Consider the following 20,680-nt stretch of genomic DNA (forward strand, 5'->3'; position numbering starts at 1 on the left):
CAGCTCTCAACAGTAATGCTGAATTGCATCAATTTGAGACACAACATTCATCACCTCTGCCATCAATATGATGGGTATGCTGGAAAAAGTGATTTGTTATTGGACTAGTAAATGCAGTGCTGGTCCACTAATTTGATAAATCTAAGTACCACCATGGCACATTGGGAATTTGAGGAGAAGCAAACTATTTAAATTCCATGTGTTGTCAACCAGAGACTCTACCTGCTGCATTGACCAGGAGACACTGAATTTAAAACTATGAAGCATGACGCCACAACTGTATACATTATACATACAGTATCTCTATGTGAAACATAGCATCCATAGATAAAAGCAGAGAAGTTATGTTGGAACTGTAAAGGGACTTTGGTACAGCCACAACTGAAGTACTGTGTGCAGTTCTGATCACTGACAATAGGAAAAATGGAAGTGCACTGAACAGAGTGCAGAGGAGATTCATCAGGATGTTGCTTGGGATAGAACATTTAACTTCAAAGAGAGGCTGGATAAACTTAGGTTATTGTCTTTGGTGGTGGTGATGTGAGGCATACCTGATACGAGTACATAAGCTAATGAGTGGCAAGGACAAGGCAGATAGAAAGCAGCTGCTCCCCTTAACTGAAAGGTCAATAACAAAGGTGCAACATTTTCAAGTGAAATGCATGAGGTTTAGAGGGGACTTTGAGGACTTTTGTTCCATCCCGAGGGTGGTAGAGGTCTGGAATGTTCTGCTTGGGAGGCTTATATCTTCACAGTAGGTAGTGGTGTGTTTTTGGCAGTAAATACTTGATGACACAAAGGGCCTCTTTTGTACTGCATCATTCTATGATGAGATGAATGATACTCCTTTCCAAAGGAAAGGTACTCAGTAATTTTCCGAGTATAGTGCTTCATAGCAGACACTGTGGACTGCAAGCCTGGGTTTTCCACTGTCTCCATTCAAGGTGTTAATGGAAACTATTTTGATGAAGTCTACTGTAGCCCATTGCCTTCCAATCAGTTACACTACACACTGTCCTTAATAGATGGTACAACTACCTTATATTCATATGCAAAGTCAAGATAAATGTAGTAATAATTAAAAGGTCAGTTTATGTTAGCTGATGATAGGGCTTCACTGACCTGTCGAATTAATTGCAACTGAAATATTGTGAAAGTAACAGCTGCAGAGTTTCCATAGACATTAAATTGTGTGTCTGCAAGAAATAAAGAAAGCCTTGAACCTTCTGCTGAAAATGTGAAATACATGCAGTACTTAAGTACATGTGACTGAGCACATGGTGGAAACGGGTTCTCATAAACACAACCACTGCAGGATAACACGGAACTCTGAGAAAACATCATTAATGCACAAAGAGCAAACAGGCCTCCCCTGTGCAAACACCAGTGCACACAGCATACCGCTATCCTGCATAAATATCGCCATATTTTACACAGAATAAACTTTGTGCTAAGCTCTCTCAAGGGTATGTGACTAACCTAATGCCAATCTCCATGGGAAATATTGAGTATTAAGACCATAGCACCTCTCAATCAAGCTTGATACTGTTCAACTTAGGTAAAAAAGTTCCTATTTACATGGTCCTAACGTTTACTCACTCAAATGATTAGAGGCACAGTGAATTTCAAAGAAGGAATGGCTGAGTTACAATGGAGCTTTGTGATATGACTAACCTGCTGCTATGGCAATAACTATGGCTTCCTCCATGTGGAAGCTTTAGAAAGTCACACTGATAACTCCACGAGCAATTGATCCTCCAAATTAGAATGGCCCCAACTTGAGACTGATGGACCAGTGCAATCAAAGAGATCAGTGTAGGTGACTGGAGGAGGAAATTAAAATATCCAGCTCAGTAAAAGACAGAATTACAATCTTGTAGTTGGGCTGAAGCACATTGTTGTGGTAATTTAGAACAAAGTTAAAAAACACAATACCAGGTTATAATCCAATAGGTTTATTTGGAAGCGCTGGGTTTCAGAGCGCTGCTCCTTCATCAGGTAGCGAGTGGAGCAGAATCATAGGACACAATTTATAGTAAAAGATCAAAGTTGTCCAATAGAAGGCTACAATGACATCATATGCACTAATTATAGCAGAAAGCACCTCTTGTACTCACTTGATCCAAGTAGACACTTCACATCTGTGTATTTATTCAACAATGTACAATGACATTATCAATGGAGTAAACCAGTCTCAACAATCGCAAACACTTTGCTTTCTTTCCTACCATTTTACCAAACACAAACGATTAAAGTTCATACACATACACTATGTAAAAAAAAACTTTGGGGCATCTATTACTCAGTTGATTTATTAATCAAATATATTTTTGACAGAATATTACTTGATAATAAAGAGATGACAGGCAGGGACAGGAAAGAAGAGAGTGGTGTGGAGGCAGCACCTCAGAATTAAAACTATGCCAGGTTAAAAGCAAATCCAGGAGAATCATGTCCTGGCCAAGGTTCTGTCTCTCTAAAACACTGAACTACTGATGAACTATTAATTGAGCTACTGAAAAGGGAGATTAGTGCTCACTTGGGAAGCAAGGGTTCTCTGTGATTTGGAAAATAGGTAAGGAATTAAGATCACAAATGACTCATATGGTAATTTGATGGAGCAGGATTACTGAGCCAAATGGCCTTGTTCCCATCAGAGGAAACAGATTTGTGCCAACTTTGCCCCACATGGCCTGTTTCTGATCTCAGCTGGTATTACTCTCATCAAGTCCACTTTCATCACTGGCTGCTTCCAGTGACAGTGGGTTCAGTGACTAGAGGGCATAGATTTAAAGTAGTTTATTAAAGAACCAGAGGTAGCACAAGGAAATCCTCTTTTACTGGGAGATATCAGAATCTGGACTGTGCTGCTTGGAAGAGTATTAGAAGCAAACTTGATAGTAACCTAAAAGGAAGCTGGATAAATATTTGAACAGGAACAACTTTGTACGACTGTGCATAATAATTGGCTCTCATTAAAGAGCAGGACACAGGTACTATCTGCCAACTGACCACCCACTGAGTTGTAAAATTCAGAACTGTTGGAGCACTCCAATCAAGACTGCATAATTTTTGTCAGTTTATTATAATTTCTCAGATGTAATGTAGCAGATTTCAGCAATTGTAGCAGTCTTCAATAATTGTAGTTTACAGGACTCATACCTTACTACCAAGTTCCTTTCAGCTTATTTTGTCAGTTAGCAAATCAGGGCAGGACTGTTACAGTTAACCCAACCCTTTGAGGTTGAACACATCGACCCGCATGCTATCTCGGACTTCGAAAGTCCGCAACAGCACCCAAGGCAGAGAGTGGACAAGTTCCTCTTCAGAATCCTTTTCAGACCTGGGACACTCGTACTCTGGAGTAGTTGGTCAGGCATAAGGGGGAGGGTGATTGTGTAATTCTTAAAGTAAATTGTGTAAGATTAAAGATTTACGTCGTGCCTGCTCCAGTTTTCTTATATTTTATATCACAGTATAAGGTATAAATTTCACTGAAGTATTGTACGGATTGGGCAAGTTGAATTTTTTCTGTAATAAAGTTCACTGGTAATTTTGAACTCATTTGAGTCCGTCTGTGCTCTTGTTTGGTCCACCAATTCTGGCTGAGTTCACAGCAGATTCCAGACTATAATTTCACTGTCAAGGACCGAGGGGTGTCTTGGTGATTCGAACCGCCCACTCAAGGGGGATATCTGGCCAGGACAGGCAGTTTGATCTCTTTTTCTGTCCGGGGTACTGCTCGAGTCGGTAGGTACCAGGTGACCATTGTCCCACCAACAAGAGAGGGAATTGCCCAGGCATTACTGGCGGCCGCGATTACTGGTCAGGTGAGAAACAGTGAGATCGGTTCAGCGCTCTCTCTCCAGTGGAGTTGCCCTAGTGCGGCATTCCGGGTCTTTGAGGTTTCAGAGCCTACTGGAGAGAGACCATCACAGTAATCGGCAAACCCCAGACACCAGCCTGAGTGCGGAGTAAAGGAAAGAGGCCCCTCCACTGGTAGGGGGAATTGGAGGAGAGGGAGGAAGAGATTAGGCAAGGCAGAGGTACAGGCTAAAAATCACTGGATTGATAATTCAGAGCCCCATGCTAACATTCTAGAGATAGGAAGAATTCTGAGGAATGACAGAAGAAGAAATTACAATTCAAGAACATTTGGAATTAAATGAAGCTCATCTCATAGCAGTCATCCAATTACTGTCAATTGTCACAAGGAGATCTTGTTTACTAACATACTTTAGGGAAAGAAATCTTTCATCCTTACCCAGCAGAGCCTGATGCAATTCCAGCTCCACAGTAATATGTTTTACTCTTGGTTGTACTCTGCAATGGCCTGAAGCCACTTAGTTCAAGAGTAATTAGTGATGGGTAACATTCTTGCAAGAATAAAACCAAGGCAGCCGTTCTGATCGTTAAGTCCGTCATACATTTGATTTTAGCCCTAAAAGATCTCTCTAATTTTGCAGTGTGGCCTTGTTCTGGGTTACACCAGAGGGATAGTTTCCCTGTATCTACCTCAAGATTAGATGCTCCTTAACCTTCTCAACAAGAAATTGAACTGTAAATCACACACAGAAATGAGGCTATTCAATTGCACAACTGCCGCTTTAAGTACTTTCTCAGCACCACCTCCTTAAAATATAGAAACAACATTCAAGTAAATAATTTAGAACTTTGCTCCACACAAATTAAGTAAAGCCATGTCTATTCTGGAACTTCGTCTGGTGGACACTTTACAAAGTTCATGCTGTGCCAACAAATGCCATCACAAGATCACAAATACCCACATGTTGTTAGTGTTGGGGAAGATTCGGCAAACAATCTCACTTACGGGTGCGGTTTCATTTCGATGTAGTTCTTGGGGATGAAGCCATCTTTTCCATTCAGCTCAGCCTTGTACCAGTTCTGGTCACACTCCTCATTTAAAACCTATAGACATAACACAGACAAGTTATACTGGCAATGGGCAGATGTATGATAGCATGCAACTTGCTTCACTATATTTGAAATCAGGTTTCAGAAAAGTGTTAAAGAAAGAAAGAACCAGGACTAAAAACAGAAGTCATACAGATATGTTTCAACAAAGGTTCAAACAGTCATAAACTATCAAAACAGGCAGAATAAATGCAGTCAAGGGTGTCTTGGATAAGTTTATGAGGCTTTCAATGAAGGCACAATTCAACTGAAACATAGAATTTTTTTCTCAGCTGCTACCTATTTACTAAAAGCCTTTGTACTCTCCTGCACCCCCAGTTATTTCCAGCATATCGAGGGGAAATATATAAAAGAGATACGCAGAGGGGTGGTACGTGTATGGAATGAGCTGCCAGAGGATGCGGAGGAGGCTGGTACAATTGCAACATTTAAGAGACATTTGGATGGGTATATGAATAGGAAGAGTTTGGAGGGATATGGGCCGGGTGCTGGCAGGTGGGACTAGACTGGGTTGAGATACCTGGTCGGCATGGACAGGTTGGACCGAAGGGTCTCTTTCCATGCTGTACATCTCTGACTCTATAACCAAAACCATTCAGACCTGTGGTCTGTCTAGTGCCTGGCATGGTTTTAGCATTTTTATACTCCATTCCTTTTCAAATCAGGCCCAACATTCCATTTACTTTTCCTATTACCCATTGAACTCGGAAGGTATGCTTTGGGATTCATGCACTAGGCCCCTGAAACCCCATGTGCTGCAGCTTCTTATTTCCTTTCTCCGTTTAACTAATACTCAGCTCTTCTATTTCTCCAGCCAAAGTGCAAAACCTCACTTTTTCCACACTGTATTCCGTCTGCCAAGTTTTTGACCAAACACGTCATCTACATTAACAGTGCACAATGAAGCTTTAATTCCATATAGGCTGTAGGAACTTAGCCTATTGATATGATGGTTGGCACTCAGTTGTGGTTTTAATAACAGTGGCTGCAAAATAATCTTCCCTAATCTTACAACATGCAGCCTATTCTGAATGAGGTCAGCAAGAATCATCTCCCCCACACAAGCCATTTTGAAAATTAACTTATTGAATAAATCAGCAAGTCTAACCACCGTTTCACTGACATCCTCATCTCCAAGGTGAACAGGACTGATATATCGCACTGATGATTTTGGTAAAGGTCATATATAAAATAGGTTGATTTATCTGCTGTGGTGTTGACAATCTTGCGCCGTTTTACAAGTTCTCAGAAGAGATCAACGGCTTGAAGCATTACCGGTTCTCTCTTCACAATTACGTCCAACCTGCTGAGTATTGCCAGTGTTATTCATATTACTTTCGATTTCCAGAACCTGCATTGCACTGTTGTGAAGCTGCAGTGTTATATTCTATATCAGCGTTTGACATTCCCTTTTCATCACAATTAACAGTATAAGAGAATGACAAAAACTTGAAACAAGTTTGAAGGATAAAAGATGTTCATTTAGTGCTAAGGAATGATTCACATCTATCTGAGCAGCAACAGAGTTTATCAGACTCATGGCAAACCTGCATTCATCAGCAACGTACCTCGAGGTTCTGTGCATACAATTGGTGTGTAGACATGGATCACAGCATTGACTTCTGGTTCCAGAAGTTGCTGTCACCCATAGACACTGGAGTTCCGTGCAGAAGAAAAATAAATTAGAAGGAACACTGCCCACCAATACCATGCCCCAATGTTACAACATGACAGAACTGACCCTATCTGTACTACACCATTATACAATGGAGTTGAGTTACTCCCATCAGCACTGTGCCCTATTTACACAGTAACAGACTTATGCCCCACCAACTGTGCAGCCTCTTGCACAACCTATTACTGAGAGGAGAAACACGTTTTGAAAAAGACAATCTAAAATCTATTTGTCCCCCACATCACAGATGCCATTCTTCAACCAATTCAATTCACTTCACATGATATCAAGAAATGGCTGGAGATCTGGATGCTGCAAAGTCTATGGGCCCTGATAATATTTTGGAAATAGCACTGAAAATTTGCTCTAGACCTGTTTTACCCCCAGCCAGGCTGTTCCAGTGCAGTTACAACACTGGTATCTACCCAACAACATAGAAAGTCGCCGAGGTTCATCTTGCATACAAAAAGCAGACAATCCAAACCAGCCAATTCCCACTCCATCACACTACTTGAAGTCAAATGATGGAAGGAGTTATCGACAATGCTGTCAAACAGCACTTGCAAAGCAGTAACCTGTTCATTGGCATTCAGTTCAGGCTGCACCAGGACCACTTGGTTTCTGACTTGGTTCAAACACAGACAACGAGCTGACATCCAAAGGTAGGGTGCATTACTGTTCTTGATATCAAAGCAGAACTCGACAATGTGGCATTAAGAAGCCTGATTAAAGCTGAACTAACTGGTAATCAGGGAGAAAACAATCCAATGGCGAGAGTCAAACTTAGAACAAAGAAAAATGGTCACAGTTGTTGGAAGCCAGTCATCTCAGTCCCAGGACATCAGTGCAGGGAGTTCCTTAGTGTCCTTAGCCCATCTATCTTCAGTTACTTTATCAATGTCCTTTGTATTATAATGCAAAAGTAGTTATGCTTGCTGACGCTTGCAAAATGTTCAACACCATTTATGACTTCAGATGCTGAAGCAGTCAGTGTCCATATGCTGCAAAAAACATGGACAAAATTGTACACAGATCTCTGAAAGTTGCCACCCAGGTAAATAGTGCGGTGAGGAAGGCATATGGCGTATTGGCTTTTATTGGTAGAGGAATTGAGTTCCGGAGTCCTGAGGTCATGATGCAGTTGTATAAGACTCTGGTGCGGCCGCATCTGGAATATTGTGTGCAGTTTTGGTCGCCATACTATAGGAAGGATGTGGAGGCACTGGAACGGGTGCAGAGGAGGTTTACCAGGATGTTGCCTGGTATGGAAGGAAGATCGTATGAGGAAAGACTGAGACACTTGGGGCTGTTTTCATTAGAGAAAAGAAGGTTTAGGGGTGACTTGATTGAGGTGTACAAGATGATTAGGGGGTTAGATAGGGTTGACAGTGTGAACCTTTTCCCGCGTATGGAGTCGGGTATTACAAGGGGGCATAGCTTTAAATTAAGGGGGGGTAGATATAGGACTGATGTTAGGGGTAGGTTCTTCACTCAGCGAGTCGTAAGTTCATGGAATGCCCTGCCAGTAGCAGTGGTGGACTCTCCCTCTTTATGGGCATTTAAGCGGGCATTGGATAGGTATATGGAGGATAGTGGGTTAGTATAGGTTAGGTGGGCTTGGATCGGCGCAACATCGAGGGCCAAAGGGCCTGTACTGCGCTGTATTCTTCGATTAAATCCAGGATTGGGCAGATAAATGGCAAGTAAACTTCAATGCACTTCAAATGCCATGCAACGATCATTTCCCACAAGAGACTTTAACAATTCGACTGGAACTGTTCAAGAATGCAACTAGTAGAGTTAATATGGGGGAGCCAGTGGATATGGTTTACATTTATTTTCAGTATGCTTTCAATAAGATCCCACGTAAGATATTAGCATATAAAATTAAAAAGATATTGTACTGACATGAGTGCAGAACGGGTTCGCAGACAGGAAACAGAGCAGGAAAATACAGTCTTTTTCCAAGTGATAGGCAGTGACTTCTGGGGTACTGCAGGAATCAGTGCTTGGACCCCAGGTATACAAAATATGTTCATCATGTTTTAGATGACAGAATGAAATGTCATATCTCCAAGCTTTCAGATAACTCAAAGCTGGGTGGGAGTGAGAGCTGTTAGAAAATTGTGTGAGGTTATTCACTTTGAAAGCAAAACAGGAAAGCAGATTATCTGAATTGAGATAGACGGGAAAAGGAAAGGGGCAACAAGATCTGGGTGTCCTTGAACACCATTCATTGGAAGCAAGCACGTAGATGCAGGTGACAGCAGCAAAAGGGATACTAGCCTTCATAGCAAATGAATTCAAATGAAGGAGCAAAGATGTCTTGCTGCAATCGTGCAGGGCCTTGATAAAATCACACATGGCATATTATATGCATTGTTCTCCTAATGGAGGGAGTGCAACAACAGCTTACCACACAGATGCCTGGCATGGAAGGACTTAAGTATGAAGAGAGACTGGATCAGTTCGAATTATATTTTTAAAAATTAGAGGCAATCTCACAGAAACCTATGGAGTTCTAACAGGATGAGAAACGCAGGATGTTCCCGATGCCAGTGTCCAGAACCAGGTGTTATAACTTAAGGATACAAAGTAGACTACTGAGGATTGAGGTGAGAAGAAATTTCTTCATCCTGAGTAGTAAGCCTGAGTAGAATTTGCTGCAACAGAAAGTAGTTGAGGCCAAAACATGGAGTGATTTCAAAGAGTTGGATATGATTCCGAGGGTTAAAGTGATCAAAGGGAATCGAGTTGAATCATCAGCTTTGATCATATTGAATAGTGCAGCAGGCATGACGACCTACTTCCTGCTTCTATTTCCTATATTTCTTTATTTTCTGACATTCAATGACATTACCATTGCTGACACCCAACTATCAACAACTTTGGGGTTGGGGATGGAGTAAGGGGCTGTCTTTGACCAGAACAGCTGGGACCAGCTAAACGAATGTGATTATATGAGGCCAGGGGCTTGGAATTCATTGCCCACCTTTTGAAAAAATTTAATCGGTCACTCGTCAAGTCACAACATATGTGGTAGTATGGTTGGCGATTGTAACAATGCCAAACTGATATCATTGGGGTTCTTGCTGGGGAAGGTGGGACCTCTATAAACAGGATGGTCTACACCTGAACCCGAGGGGCACCAGTATCCTTGGGGGGAGGTTTGCTAGTGCTCTTCGGGGGGGGGGGGGGGGTTTAAACTAACTCTGCAGGGGCATGGGAACCTAGACTGTAGCTTTAGGGTGCAGGACCTGGAGTGTAGGGAGGTTAGGAACATGGCATCAATCTCAAAAGAGGGTGCCTATAAACAGGAAAGTGGCTTGAAGTGTGTATACTTCAATGCAAGAAGTATACAAAATAAGGTAGGTGAACTTGCAGCGTGGGTTGGTACCTGGGATTTCGATGTTGTGGCTATTACGGAGACATGGGTAGAACAGGGACAGGATTGGCTGTTGCAGGTTCCAGGGTTTAAGTGTTTTAGTAGGGTCAGAGGTGGGGGCAAAAGAGGGGGAGGTGTGGCATTGCTTGTCAAAGATAGTATTACAGCGGTGGAAAGGATGATGGATGAAGACTCGCCATCTGAGGTAGTTTGGGCTGAGGCTAGGAATAGGAAAGGTGAGGCCACCCTGCTAGGAGTTTTCTACAGGCCTCCTAATCGTCCGAGAGATGTAGAAAAAAGGATTGCGAGGATGATTCAGGAGAAGAGTGAAAGTAATAGAGTGGTTGTTATGGGGGACTTTAACTTTCCTGATATTGACTGGGAAAGCTATAGCTCGAGTTCGTTAGATGGATCGGTGTTTGTCCAATGTGTGCAGGAGGGTTTCCTGACACAATATGTAGACAGGCCAACAAGAGGTGAGGCCATACTGGATTTGGTTCTGGGTAACGAACCAGGCCAGGTTTTAGAATTGAAGGTAGGTGAGCACTTTGGGGACAGTAACCACAATTCGATGACTTTTACTCTAGTGATGGAGAGGGATAAGTGTGCACTGCAGGACAAGAGTTATAGTTGGGGGCAGGGAAATTATGATGCGGTGAGGCACGACTTAGGATGCGTGGCTTGGAAAAGTAGGCTTCAAGGTAAGGGCACAATTGATATGTGGAGCTTGTTCAAGGAGCAACTATTGAGTATCTTTGATAAGTATGTACCTGTCAGGCAGGGAGGAAAGGGTCGTGTGAGGGAGCCGTGGTTTAATAAGGAATTGGAATCCCTTGTTAAATGGAAGAGGGTGGCCTATGTAAAGATGAGGCATGAAGGTTCAATTGGGGCGATTGAGAGTTATAAGGTAGCCAGGAAGGATCTGAAGAGAGAGCTAAGAGCAGCAAGGAGGGGACATGAAAAGTCCTTAGTTGGTAGGATGAGGGAAAACCCAAAGGCTTTCTATAGGTATGTCAGGAATAAAAGAATGACTAGGGTAGGAATAGGTCCAGTCAAGGATAGTAGTGGGAAGTTGTGTGTGGAAGCTGAAGAGATTGGGGAGACACTGAATGAATACTTTTCGTCAGTACTCATTCAGGAACAGGACATTGTTGCCGATGTGAATACTGAGTCTCAATTAATTAGAATGGACGGCTTTGAGGTATGTTGGGAAGAGGTGTTGGAAATTCTGGAAAGGGTGAAAATAGATAAGTCCCCTGGGCCTGAAGGCATTTATCTTAGGATTCTCTGGGAAGCAAGGGAGAAGATTGCAGAGCAATTGGCCTTGATTTTTATGCCCTCGTTGTCCACAGGAATAGTGCCAGAAGACTGCAGGATAGCAAATGTGGTTCCCTTGTTCAAGAAGGGGAGTAGGGATAACCCTAGTCATTATAGGCCGGTGAGTCTCACTTCTGTTGTGGGCAAAGTCTTAGAGAGAATTGTAAGGGATAGGATTTATGAACATCTGGATAGGAATAATGTGATCAAGGATAGTCAGCATGGTTTTGTGAAGGGCAGGTCGTTCCTCACAAAACTTATTGAATTCTTTGAGAAGGTGGACAAGGGTAAAGCGGTAGATGTGGTGTATATGGATTTTAGTAAGGCGTTTGATAAGGTTCCCCATGGTAGGCTACTGCAAAAAATACGGAGGTATGGCATTGAGGGTGAGTTGGAGGTTTGGATTAGGAATTGGCTGGCTGGAAGAAGACAGAGGGTAGTAGTTGATGGTAAAGGTTCATCTTGGAGTGCAGTTACTAGCGGTGTTCCGCAAGGATCTGTTCTGGGACCATTGCTGTTTGTCATTTTTATAAAGGACCAGGAAAAGGGGCTAGAAGGTTGGGTGAGCAAGTTTGCGGATGATATGGAAGTCGGTAGAGTTGTTGACAGTGAGGAAGGATGTGTCAGGTTACAGCGGGATATAGATCAGCTGCAGAGCTGGACAGAAAGGTGGTAAATGGAGTTCAATGTAGGTAAGTGTGAGGTGATTCACTTTGGTATGAGTAACAAAAAGATGGGGTACTGGGCTAATGGTCGGATACTTGGTAGCATGGATGAGCAGAGGGATCTTGGTGTCCATGTACACAGATCTTTGAAAGTTGCCACCCAGGTAAAGTCGCCAAAGTGCGGTGAAGGCGGCATATAGCGTACTGGCTTTTATTGGTAGAGGAATTGAGTTCCGGAGTCCTGAGGTCATGTTGCTGCTGTATAAAACTCTGGTGCGGCCGCATCTGGAGTACTGTGTGCAGTTTTGGTCGCCATACTATAGGAAGGATGTGGAGGCACTGGAACGGGTACAGAGGAGGTTTACCAGGATGTTGCCTGGTATGGTAGAAAGATTGTATGAGGAAAGGCTGAGGCACTTGGGGTTGTTTTCATTGGAGAAAAGAAGGTTTGGGGTGACTTGATAGAGGTGTACAAGATGATTAGGGGTTTAGATAGGGTTGACCATGAGAACCTTTTTCCACGTATGGAGTCAGCTATTACGAGGGGGCATAGCTTTAAATTAAGGGGTGGTAGGTATAGAACAGATGTTAGGGGTAGATTCTTTACTCAGCGAGTCGTGAGTTCATGGAATGCCCTGCCAGTAGCAGTGGTGGACTCTCCCTCTTTATGGGCATTTAAACGGGCATTGGATCGGCATATGGAGGATCGTGGGCTAGTGTAGGTTAGGTGGGCTTGGATCAGCGCAACATCGAGGGCCAAAGGGCCTGTACTGCGCTGTATTTTTCTATGTTCTATTGCTTGTTCAAAATAGTCCCCAGCAGTTGACATAGGAATAGCAAGGCTAGACAAAAAAAGGAGATGAGGAGATCAACCTCGTCTACAGAGACTTGACCACAATTCAGTGTCGTACGACGGAAAACTGCAATGTTGGTGGTGCTGAATCACGTATGTTAAACCAGAGTTACACTTGCTCCCTGAGTTTTATGTCATAGTGTTACTAGATCACAAGAGCTAGCAGCAGTAGGCAGCAATTCAACCTCTCAAGTCTTCTCTGCCATTCAAAATCAACACTGATCACATCACAATCTCAACTCCACATATTTCAGAACATCAATGTTCTTACAAGTATCTCACCTAATAGCTATCCCCTCAATCAACACCACAGACTCTCTGATCATTAGCACATTGCTGCTCAAGGGTTCTTGATGCACACATTTCCTCCATCACTAAAATGTGAAATAAAATGTTCATTTGGCCATAAAGCATTTTAGAATATCTTGAGGTTATAAGTACTAGATAAATGCACATCTTTCTTATTTTCTTGCACAACATTTTCTCGACTGACTCACCTGTCAAGGACCAGATTAGCTCAGAATGGTTATTAATTTTATTCATGTGCCTCTGAAAGTTCAAATAAATCAGGGAATAAGACAGCAAGTGTATACATGTGAGAAGGGATACAGAAAATCCAAACTTACATCGATAAAAATTCAGCCCATCTCTATGGGGCTCCAAGGCACCTGAGGCTAGAAGGTCTGGTGGTAACTTGGTGAAGGACAGCTTTTCAAAGTGAAACCAGCAAAATTGACAATCTTCTCAATTGCAGCACTGGGAGTTTTGCATAATACCCCTGACAAATTGCAAAAAGCTATGCATTTTAAACTAACTTATTTTAGAATTTGGAGTTTGAACTGTGGCATGTGGCTTTTGGTGTGTGTCTTTGAAGATGTTGAATTATTAACTTGTCAGGCTTTCTGATGTTCTTATTTTAAACCAGTATCAGAGTAACACTGAGTGGTAATGGGAATTTGTTGCATTGGGAGAGTTTTACAAGCATGAAGAGTAAACACTAAATGGTATTGGCTTGTCTTCAGTTAGGAATTTATTGTTTTGCTTGGGGAAATATTTACAGCTTAAAAGCTTTTGGTTTCAGTTTGCAGAAGTGTGGTTGAACTCAGATATCTAAATCAATTTCTCTCAGAGAAAATAATTATTTCAAAAAAAGTTAATAAAATTCGAATCTGAATGTTCCAGAACAGAATTGTTCGGTTAGAACTCTGAAGAGGTTATTTGAAGCTGAGAAAGCTCAGTTGTGCAAATACTCAAGAGGCTCAGATTCCAAAGACCAAGAATTTGAATGGAATCTGTAAATGTGATAGAGAAGGGAGTTTCATCTGGCATTGAGTACTGTAAAAGGATGCCATTGGAATAAATGCAATATTGTATTTTTACTGGATTTTGAAACAGTTCAAGCTGTATGAAATGTAAATTAGCTTGGTTTATTCTATTTTAAATGTACAAATTCAACCCAGACTTTATTTTGGGATCTGACCTGCTCAGCAGTCATATCAGCGGGAATCATAATATACAGGATACAGCCAAAAATTGACAGCACCCCATCGGGAACTACAACCAATTAGAACAAGGAGTTGAATACTACCAGAGCCATGGCAAGTGCAGCCTCTCAAACAAGCGGTCAGGTTCCTTGTAATAGCTGAATATTTGATGAATTGTCAAAGCATTGACAATGTAAGAGAAATGAACAGCAAAAGTTCAGTCATGGAGAATCTAATCAGAATTCCTTTCCAGGAACAGCTTAAGATACTCAAACAGAGAAAATCCTTTTTTCTTGAAACTTAAATGTGAATCACAAAATCTGAATCAACCAATCTATCACCCTTACTCATTGATACCCAAGAATCCAAGCAAACTGCTTACCTGGTGCAGTTTAAAGATATATACTTTAGAGTAGTCATATTGTTATGTTTACTAGTAATTCATTACAGAGACTCTACTATCAGTCACGCCTGAACTACACAGAATGGATGTGCCAATGGTGTATTCAACACCGCAACTTCTAGGAGAGAGGCACAATAATCTTCCAATAGAGGAAATGGCAACTCTTGTGGAAGTAGATCATTTTAGAACTCTAGAAAGTTAAAGCTACCACAACCGAAGTCTGTTCTCAGTTAATGAAAAGCAAATCACAATCGAAAATAGATGTTAAAACATTCCAAAATCTTCTAATACTCTCATCTTAAGTCTCAATGAAATACATGATCAAGGTAGATGATTATACAAAGCCAGAAATGTTTCCACACTCTGGGCAACATTCTATGAAATAATTTAGTTTAAAAATTAACAAGACAGTCAAGATTGATGGATTAGTCTTCCATCTGCAGACAAAGCCTGGACTGTAGCAAGTCAATGATTTGATTCATATTAATTCAAACATATATGGACAGAAACCAGAAAAGGTGGGGCATTCTTTGGTGCATGCAGTTCTGCAACATGGGCAGTGAAGATGAGAATTTAGTATAGTTACAACCTGAACAAATTCGAACTCCATTCACGTCACAGAATGACTTATGCATTTACGATGTGCATTTCCAGTACAAATCGAGTGAAGGCTGCGTTAAAGTTGACGGAAGTTGCTGCATACTTGCACAAATGTGTAATGGTATTATTTTTATTTTCCACATTGAGAGCATTTTCTTAAGTTCAACTTCAGGGATATCAGGGAAACTATCAATCTGCATGCAGATTGTACACTTCATTTGAAAGATGTTACCACTGAAAGCACAATACTCCCCCATCATCAACTGTGTGCTCAAGTCTTTAGTCTTTGGAGCCAGGTTTCATCCAGAAAACAAGAGACGAGAATACTATTGATGAGTTAAAACTGACAACATTAACGCACCAAGTTGGACGTTTATCTCTCTTTACCAGGAATCTCAGAGATTGAACAGCAATCCCCTCAAAGTTCTTCTCCAAGCTACACACCATCTTAATTTAGGACTACTTCACTACTCCTTCACATTGCTAGGTCAAAATCCTCACTGTATATTCTCAGTCTGAACCTTGATAGATCAATTACAGATCTCCTGCTTCCAAAAAGCTGGTGCAAAGCTAAAAGTGCTGCAGTTTTACAGGTGTGGCTCTATGGACAAGATGCAAAACCAAGGCCATATCTCCCTTTTCAGGCGAAGATGAGGGATTCACAAGGCACAAATGGAACAGGTATTTGGATATCAGTGTCACAGCCTATTTCTCCCACAATGTATTTGCCAGAACAAATCAAATGGAGTTTAACTGTTACAATGTTCAAACATTAAACTGTGGGGATATTCTGGAGTAAATAAATCTCGGTGACTCATGTTAGTCAAAAAAAAACTTGACTAATTAACATTCTAGTGCACTTCTGTTGGCAACATTGGTCTAAAATGCTAAATCAAAATTAATTTCATGATCTGGTGCAACTCAGATGCTCTCAGTACTTGAAATGCACGTTCTAAGACCATCCAGAAGAACAGTCTTATTGGTTTGTTTTATTTCTCCTTGAAACCAATGAAAAAAGCTTTCTCGCATTCTCTCAACTACCTAAACAGAACATTGCTCCCTTTTAACTTCAAGTAAATTTATAAAAGAAAAATGAGGAAAATGGCATCAGGAAATAGAATATCAAGTGAGGTTGGTCTAAAAATAAATTTAAAAAGGACAAGGGGTTGGCCATATTTCAGGAGGTTAGATTTAAGCAGGGAACTTTTCATTCTGAAGCCAAGTCAGTCTAACTCAACACACGATAAAATCACTAGGGATGTTGCAGAGGAAACACTGCACGAAACATCCTTCCTCGAATGGATGAGTCTACATTATACTGTCAAACAATAGAGCAAACCTCTCACACATCACAGCTTGAACATCCCAGTTGCAAACTGCTGGGCTGAAGGGCAGAATACAATAGTCATCTACAACGACACAAAAGGGAACTTTCTGCATCTCGCTCTGTCCAGCCCTCCCTGCTTTGCCTAGGTATGACTCTGCTAGATTGTTTCGTCAGAAGCAAAGCTCCAGAATACAGAAATTAAATTCAAAGGTAAATGGGTGGAGTTTGTGTCCTGTCTGCTTAATGAAGAGAAGGTTGGACCAATTAAAACATCAGTCTTTGCACTCTTCTCCTTTGAAAGATTGACTCTAGAACTTGATTGAGCACTCCAGGTGGATTTAGTTCCAACACCATCCTTTGGAGGAAGTGATGAGTGCAGATACTGGACAGTCAGAGTTGAAAAAGCTGATGCTGGAAAAGCACAGCAAGTCACACAGCATCCGAATGACAGAGTTGACGTTTCAGGCATAAGCTCTTCACATCAAGAAGAAGGGGGAAGTGGGCTGGAAGATAAATAGAGGGATGGGCTGGAGGGAAGGTAGGTTGGAAGGCAATAAGTGGATGCAGATGGGGGGGTAATTGCAATAGGTGGGTGGGGAGGGTGGAGCAGATAGGTGGGAAGGAAGATGGACGGGTAGGATAGGACAAGAGGGTGGTGCTGAGTTGGAGGGTTGGATCGGGGATGAAGGACGTGCAAGTCCTGGGCTGCCTTCACTGCCAAACCCAAGCCACCCACCAACTGGAGGAAGAACGCCTTATCTTCTGCCTTGGGACCCTTCAATCACATGGCATCAACATCAACATCAACTTCTATTTTCCAAATCTCCCCCCCCCCCCCCCCCCCCCCCCACCCCACCCCAACACTCCAGGGAAAACAGCCCCAGCCTATTCAGCCTCTCCCATAGCTCAAATCCACCAACCCTGGAAACATCCTTGTAAATCTTTTTTGAACCCTCTCAAGTTTCACAACATCTTTCCGATAAGAAGGCGACCAGAATTGCACGCAATATTTCAACAGTGGCCTAACCAATGCCCTGTACAGCCACAAACATGACCTCCCAATTCCTGTACTCAATACTCTGACCAATAAAGGAAAGCATACCAAATGCTTTCTTCACTACTTATCTACCTGCGCCTCCACTTTCAAGGAGCTATGAACTTGAACCCCAAGGTCTCTTTGTTCAACACTCCCTAGGACCTTACCATTAAGTATATATTTCTGCTAAGATATGCTTTCCCAAAATGCAGCACCTCACATTTATCTAAATTAAACTCATCCCGCCACTTCTTAACCCATCTGATCAAGGTCCCGTTGTAATCGGAGGTAACCTTCTTAGCTGGAAATGTGTTGCTGGAAAAGCGCAGCAGGTCAGGCAGCATCCAGGGAACAGGAGAATCGACGTTTCGGGCATAAGCCCTTCTTCAGGAAGCCCTCAGGATTCCCTCCAACAAATTGCCCACCACCGACGTCAGGCTCACTGGTCTATAGCTCCCTGGCTTGTTCTTACCACCTTTTTTAAATAGTGGCACCACGTTAGCCAACCTCCAGTCTTCTGGCACCTTCTTAGCTGTCCACTACACCTCCAATTTTGGTGTCATCAGCAAACTAACTATACTCACATCTAAATCATTGAAATAAATGACAAAAAGTAGTGGTCCCAGCACCGATCCTTGTAGCACTCCACTGGTCACAGGCCTCCAGTCTGAAATACAACCCTCCACCACCACCCTCTGTCTTCTACCTATGAACCAGTTAAATGGCGAGTTCTCCCTGTATTCCGTGAGATCTAACCTTGCTTACCAGTCTCCCATGGGGAACTTTGTCGAACGCCTTACTGAGGTCCATATAGACTTCACAGCGCCGGAGACCCGGGTTCAATTCCTGCCTCAGGCGACTGTCTGTGTGGAGTTTGCACATTCTCCCCGTGTCTGCGTGGGTTCCCTCCAGGTGCTCCGGTTTCCTCCCACAGTCCAAAGATGTGCAGGTCAGGTGAATTGGCCATGCTAAATTGCCCGTAGTGTTAGGTAAGGGGTAAATGTAGGGGTATGGGTGGGTTGCACTTCGGCGGGTCGGTGTGGACTTGTTGGGCCGAAGGGCCTATTTCCACACTGTAATGTAATCTAAAAAAAAGTAATCTAATGTAATCTAATCAGTCTTTGCCTTTCCAAATACATGTACATCCTGTCCCTCAGGATTCCCTCCAACAAATTGCCCACCACCGACGTCAGGCTCACTGGTCTATAGCTCCCTGGCTTGTTCTTACCACCTTTTTTAAATGGTGGCACCACGTTAGCCAACCTCCAGTCTTCTGGCACCTCACCTGTGACTATCGATGATACAAATCGGTGGCACGGTGGCTCAGAGCAGCACAGTGGCTCAGTGGTTAGCACTACTGCCTCACAGCACCAGGGTCTCAGGTTCGATTCTAGCTTCGGCTGACTGTCTGTGTGGAGTTTGTACATTCTCCCCGTTTCTGCATGGGTTTCCTCCGGGTGCTCCGGTTTCCTCCCACAGTCACAAAGATGTGCAGGTCAGGTGAATTGGCCATGGTAAATTACCCATAGTGTTAGGTACATTAGTCAGAGAGAAATGGGTCTGGGGTGGGTTACTCTTCGGAGGGTCGGTATGGACTGGTTGGGCCAAAGGGGCTGTTTCCACACTGTAGGGAATCTAATCTAAAATATCTCTGGAAGAGGCCCAGCAATCACTTCTCTAGCTTCCCAGAGTTCTAGGGTACACCTGATCAGGTCCTGGGCATTTATCCACCTTTATGCGTTTCAAGACATCCAGCACTTCCTCCGCTGTAATATGGACATGTTTCAAGATGTCACCATCTATTTCCCTGCATTCTAAATCTTCCGTGTCCTTTTCCACAGTAAACACTGATGCAAAATACTCATTTATTATCTGCCCATCTCCTGCGACTCCACACAAAGGCTGCCTTGCTAAGTTCTGAGGTGCCCTATTCTCTCCCTAGTTACCCTTTTGTCCTGTATTCATAAAAACTCTTTGGATCCTCCTTAACTCTATTTCCAAAGCTATGTTCCCTTTGTGCCTTTCTGATTTCTCTCAAGTAGACTACTGCCTTTATACTCTAAGGATTCATTCAATCTATCCTGTCTATGCCGACATAGGCTTCCTTCTTTCTCTTAACCAAGCCCTCAATTTCTTTAGTCATCCAGCATTCCCTATACTTTCCATGTTTTCCATAACTTGGAAGCTCCTTGAGAAAGGCAGATGTCGATAATGAAATTCACAGCAGTCTCTAAAACACCAACTCAGCCTTTGGCTAAGTGAAGACCCAGAATCACTACCTTGAGGCTAAAGTCATTGCTGCAGTGATCCACATGTTTCTGTGCATTTTGAAGACTTGGATAACCTTTTGCAACCACCTCAAAGCTTTGACAAAGTAGCATTAGTGGCACCTTTGCAAGATTCTCTAAATCTTTTAGTAACAAAGATCGTTTAACAAGGCATTCTTTCCCAAGCCAATACCAAATATAAATTGCAAATGTTCTATTCAAAACTCAGTCACAATAGAAAACTCCGAGGGAAATTCTCAAAAGATTCCTGAAAGGATAGACATGGTCACTGACCTATGGGTTGGAGGTTGAAACAGGGAGTCTTCATGAAGTTGTTCTAGGGTTGGAAACTCAGATTGGAAGACAAAAATTAAATCCACTCATTTCATAACTTTCTTTGACAACGGCCCAATTTCAGAATATGAACTAGCCGAGTAGAGGTAGGCAATTAACCGAGCCTGCTCCACCATTTGATATGATCGTAGCTGACCTCATCATGGCCTCAACTCCACTCTCCTGCCCACTCTCCATAACCATTAAACTCTTTACAAATTTAAAAATTTATATTTCTCCAAATTTACTCAATGACTCAGTATCTACCACACTTCACAGATTCAGAACCAATTTTTTTTGAGAAGTATTAAAGGTATTTGTAACCGAGTCACAAAAGCCAGATAGTGCTGAATTCCTATGGCTCATTACACCCAAGCTCGCAGGAGAAAAAGTGGCAGCA

The 20,680-nt window shown here is 42.4% G+C and overlaps 1 protein-coding gene across 1 annotated transcript in view; it reads right to left on the reverse strand.

Moving 5' to 3' along the window:
- The window catches only part of LOC122561952 (growth factor receptor-bound protein 2), a 145,696-nt gene that overhangs the window by 39,287 nt on the left and 85,729 nt on the right, over positions 1-20,680 (reverse strand). Inside the window, exon 2 of the mRNA XM_043714281.2 lies at positions 4,832-4,929. Within this exon, the coding sequence (XP_043570216.1) occupies positions 4,832-4,929 (98 nt within the window). The remainder of the gene's footprint in view (positions 1-4,831; positions 4,930-20,680) is intronic.

The sequence above is a fragment of the Chiloscyllium plagiosum genome, unplaced genomic scaffold, assembly GCF_037043375.1.
Source record: "Chiloscyllium plagiosum isolate Xiang-an unplaced genomic scaffold, Cpla_swu_hap1 HiC_scaffold_25, whole genome shotgun sequence".
NCBI lineage: Eukaryota > Metazoa > Chordata > Chondrichthyes > Orectolobiformes > Hemiscylliidae > Chiloscyllium > Chiloscyllium plagiosum.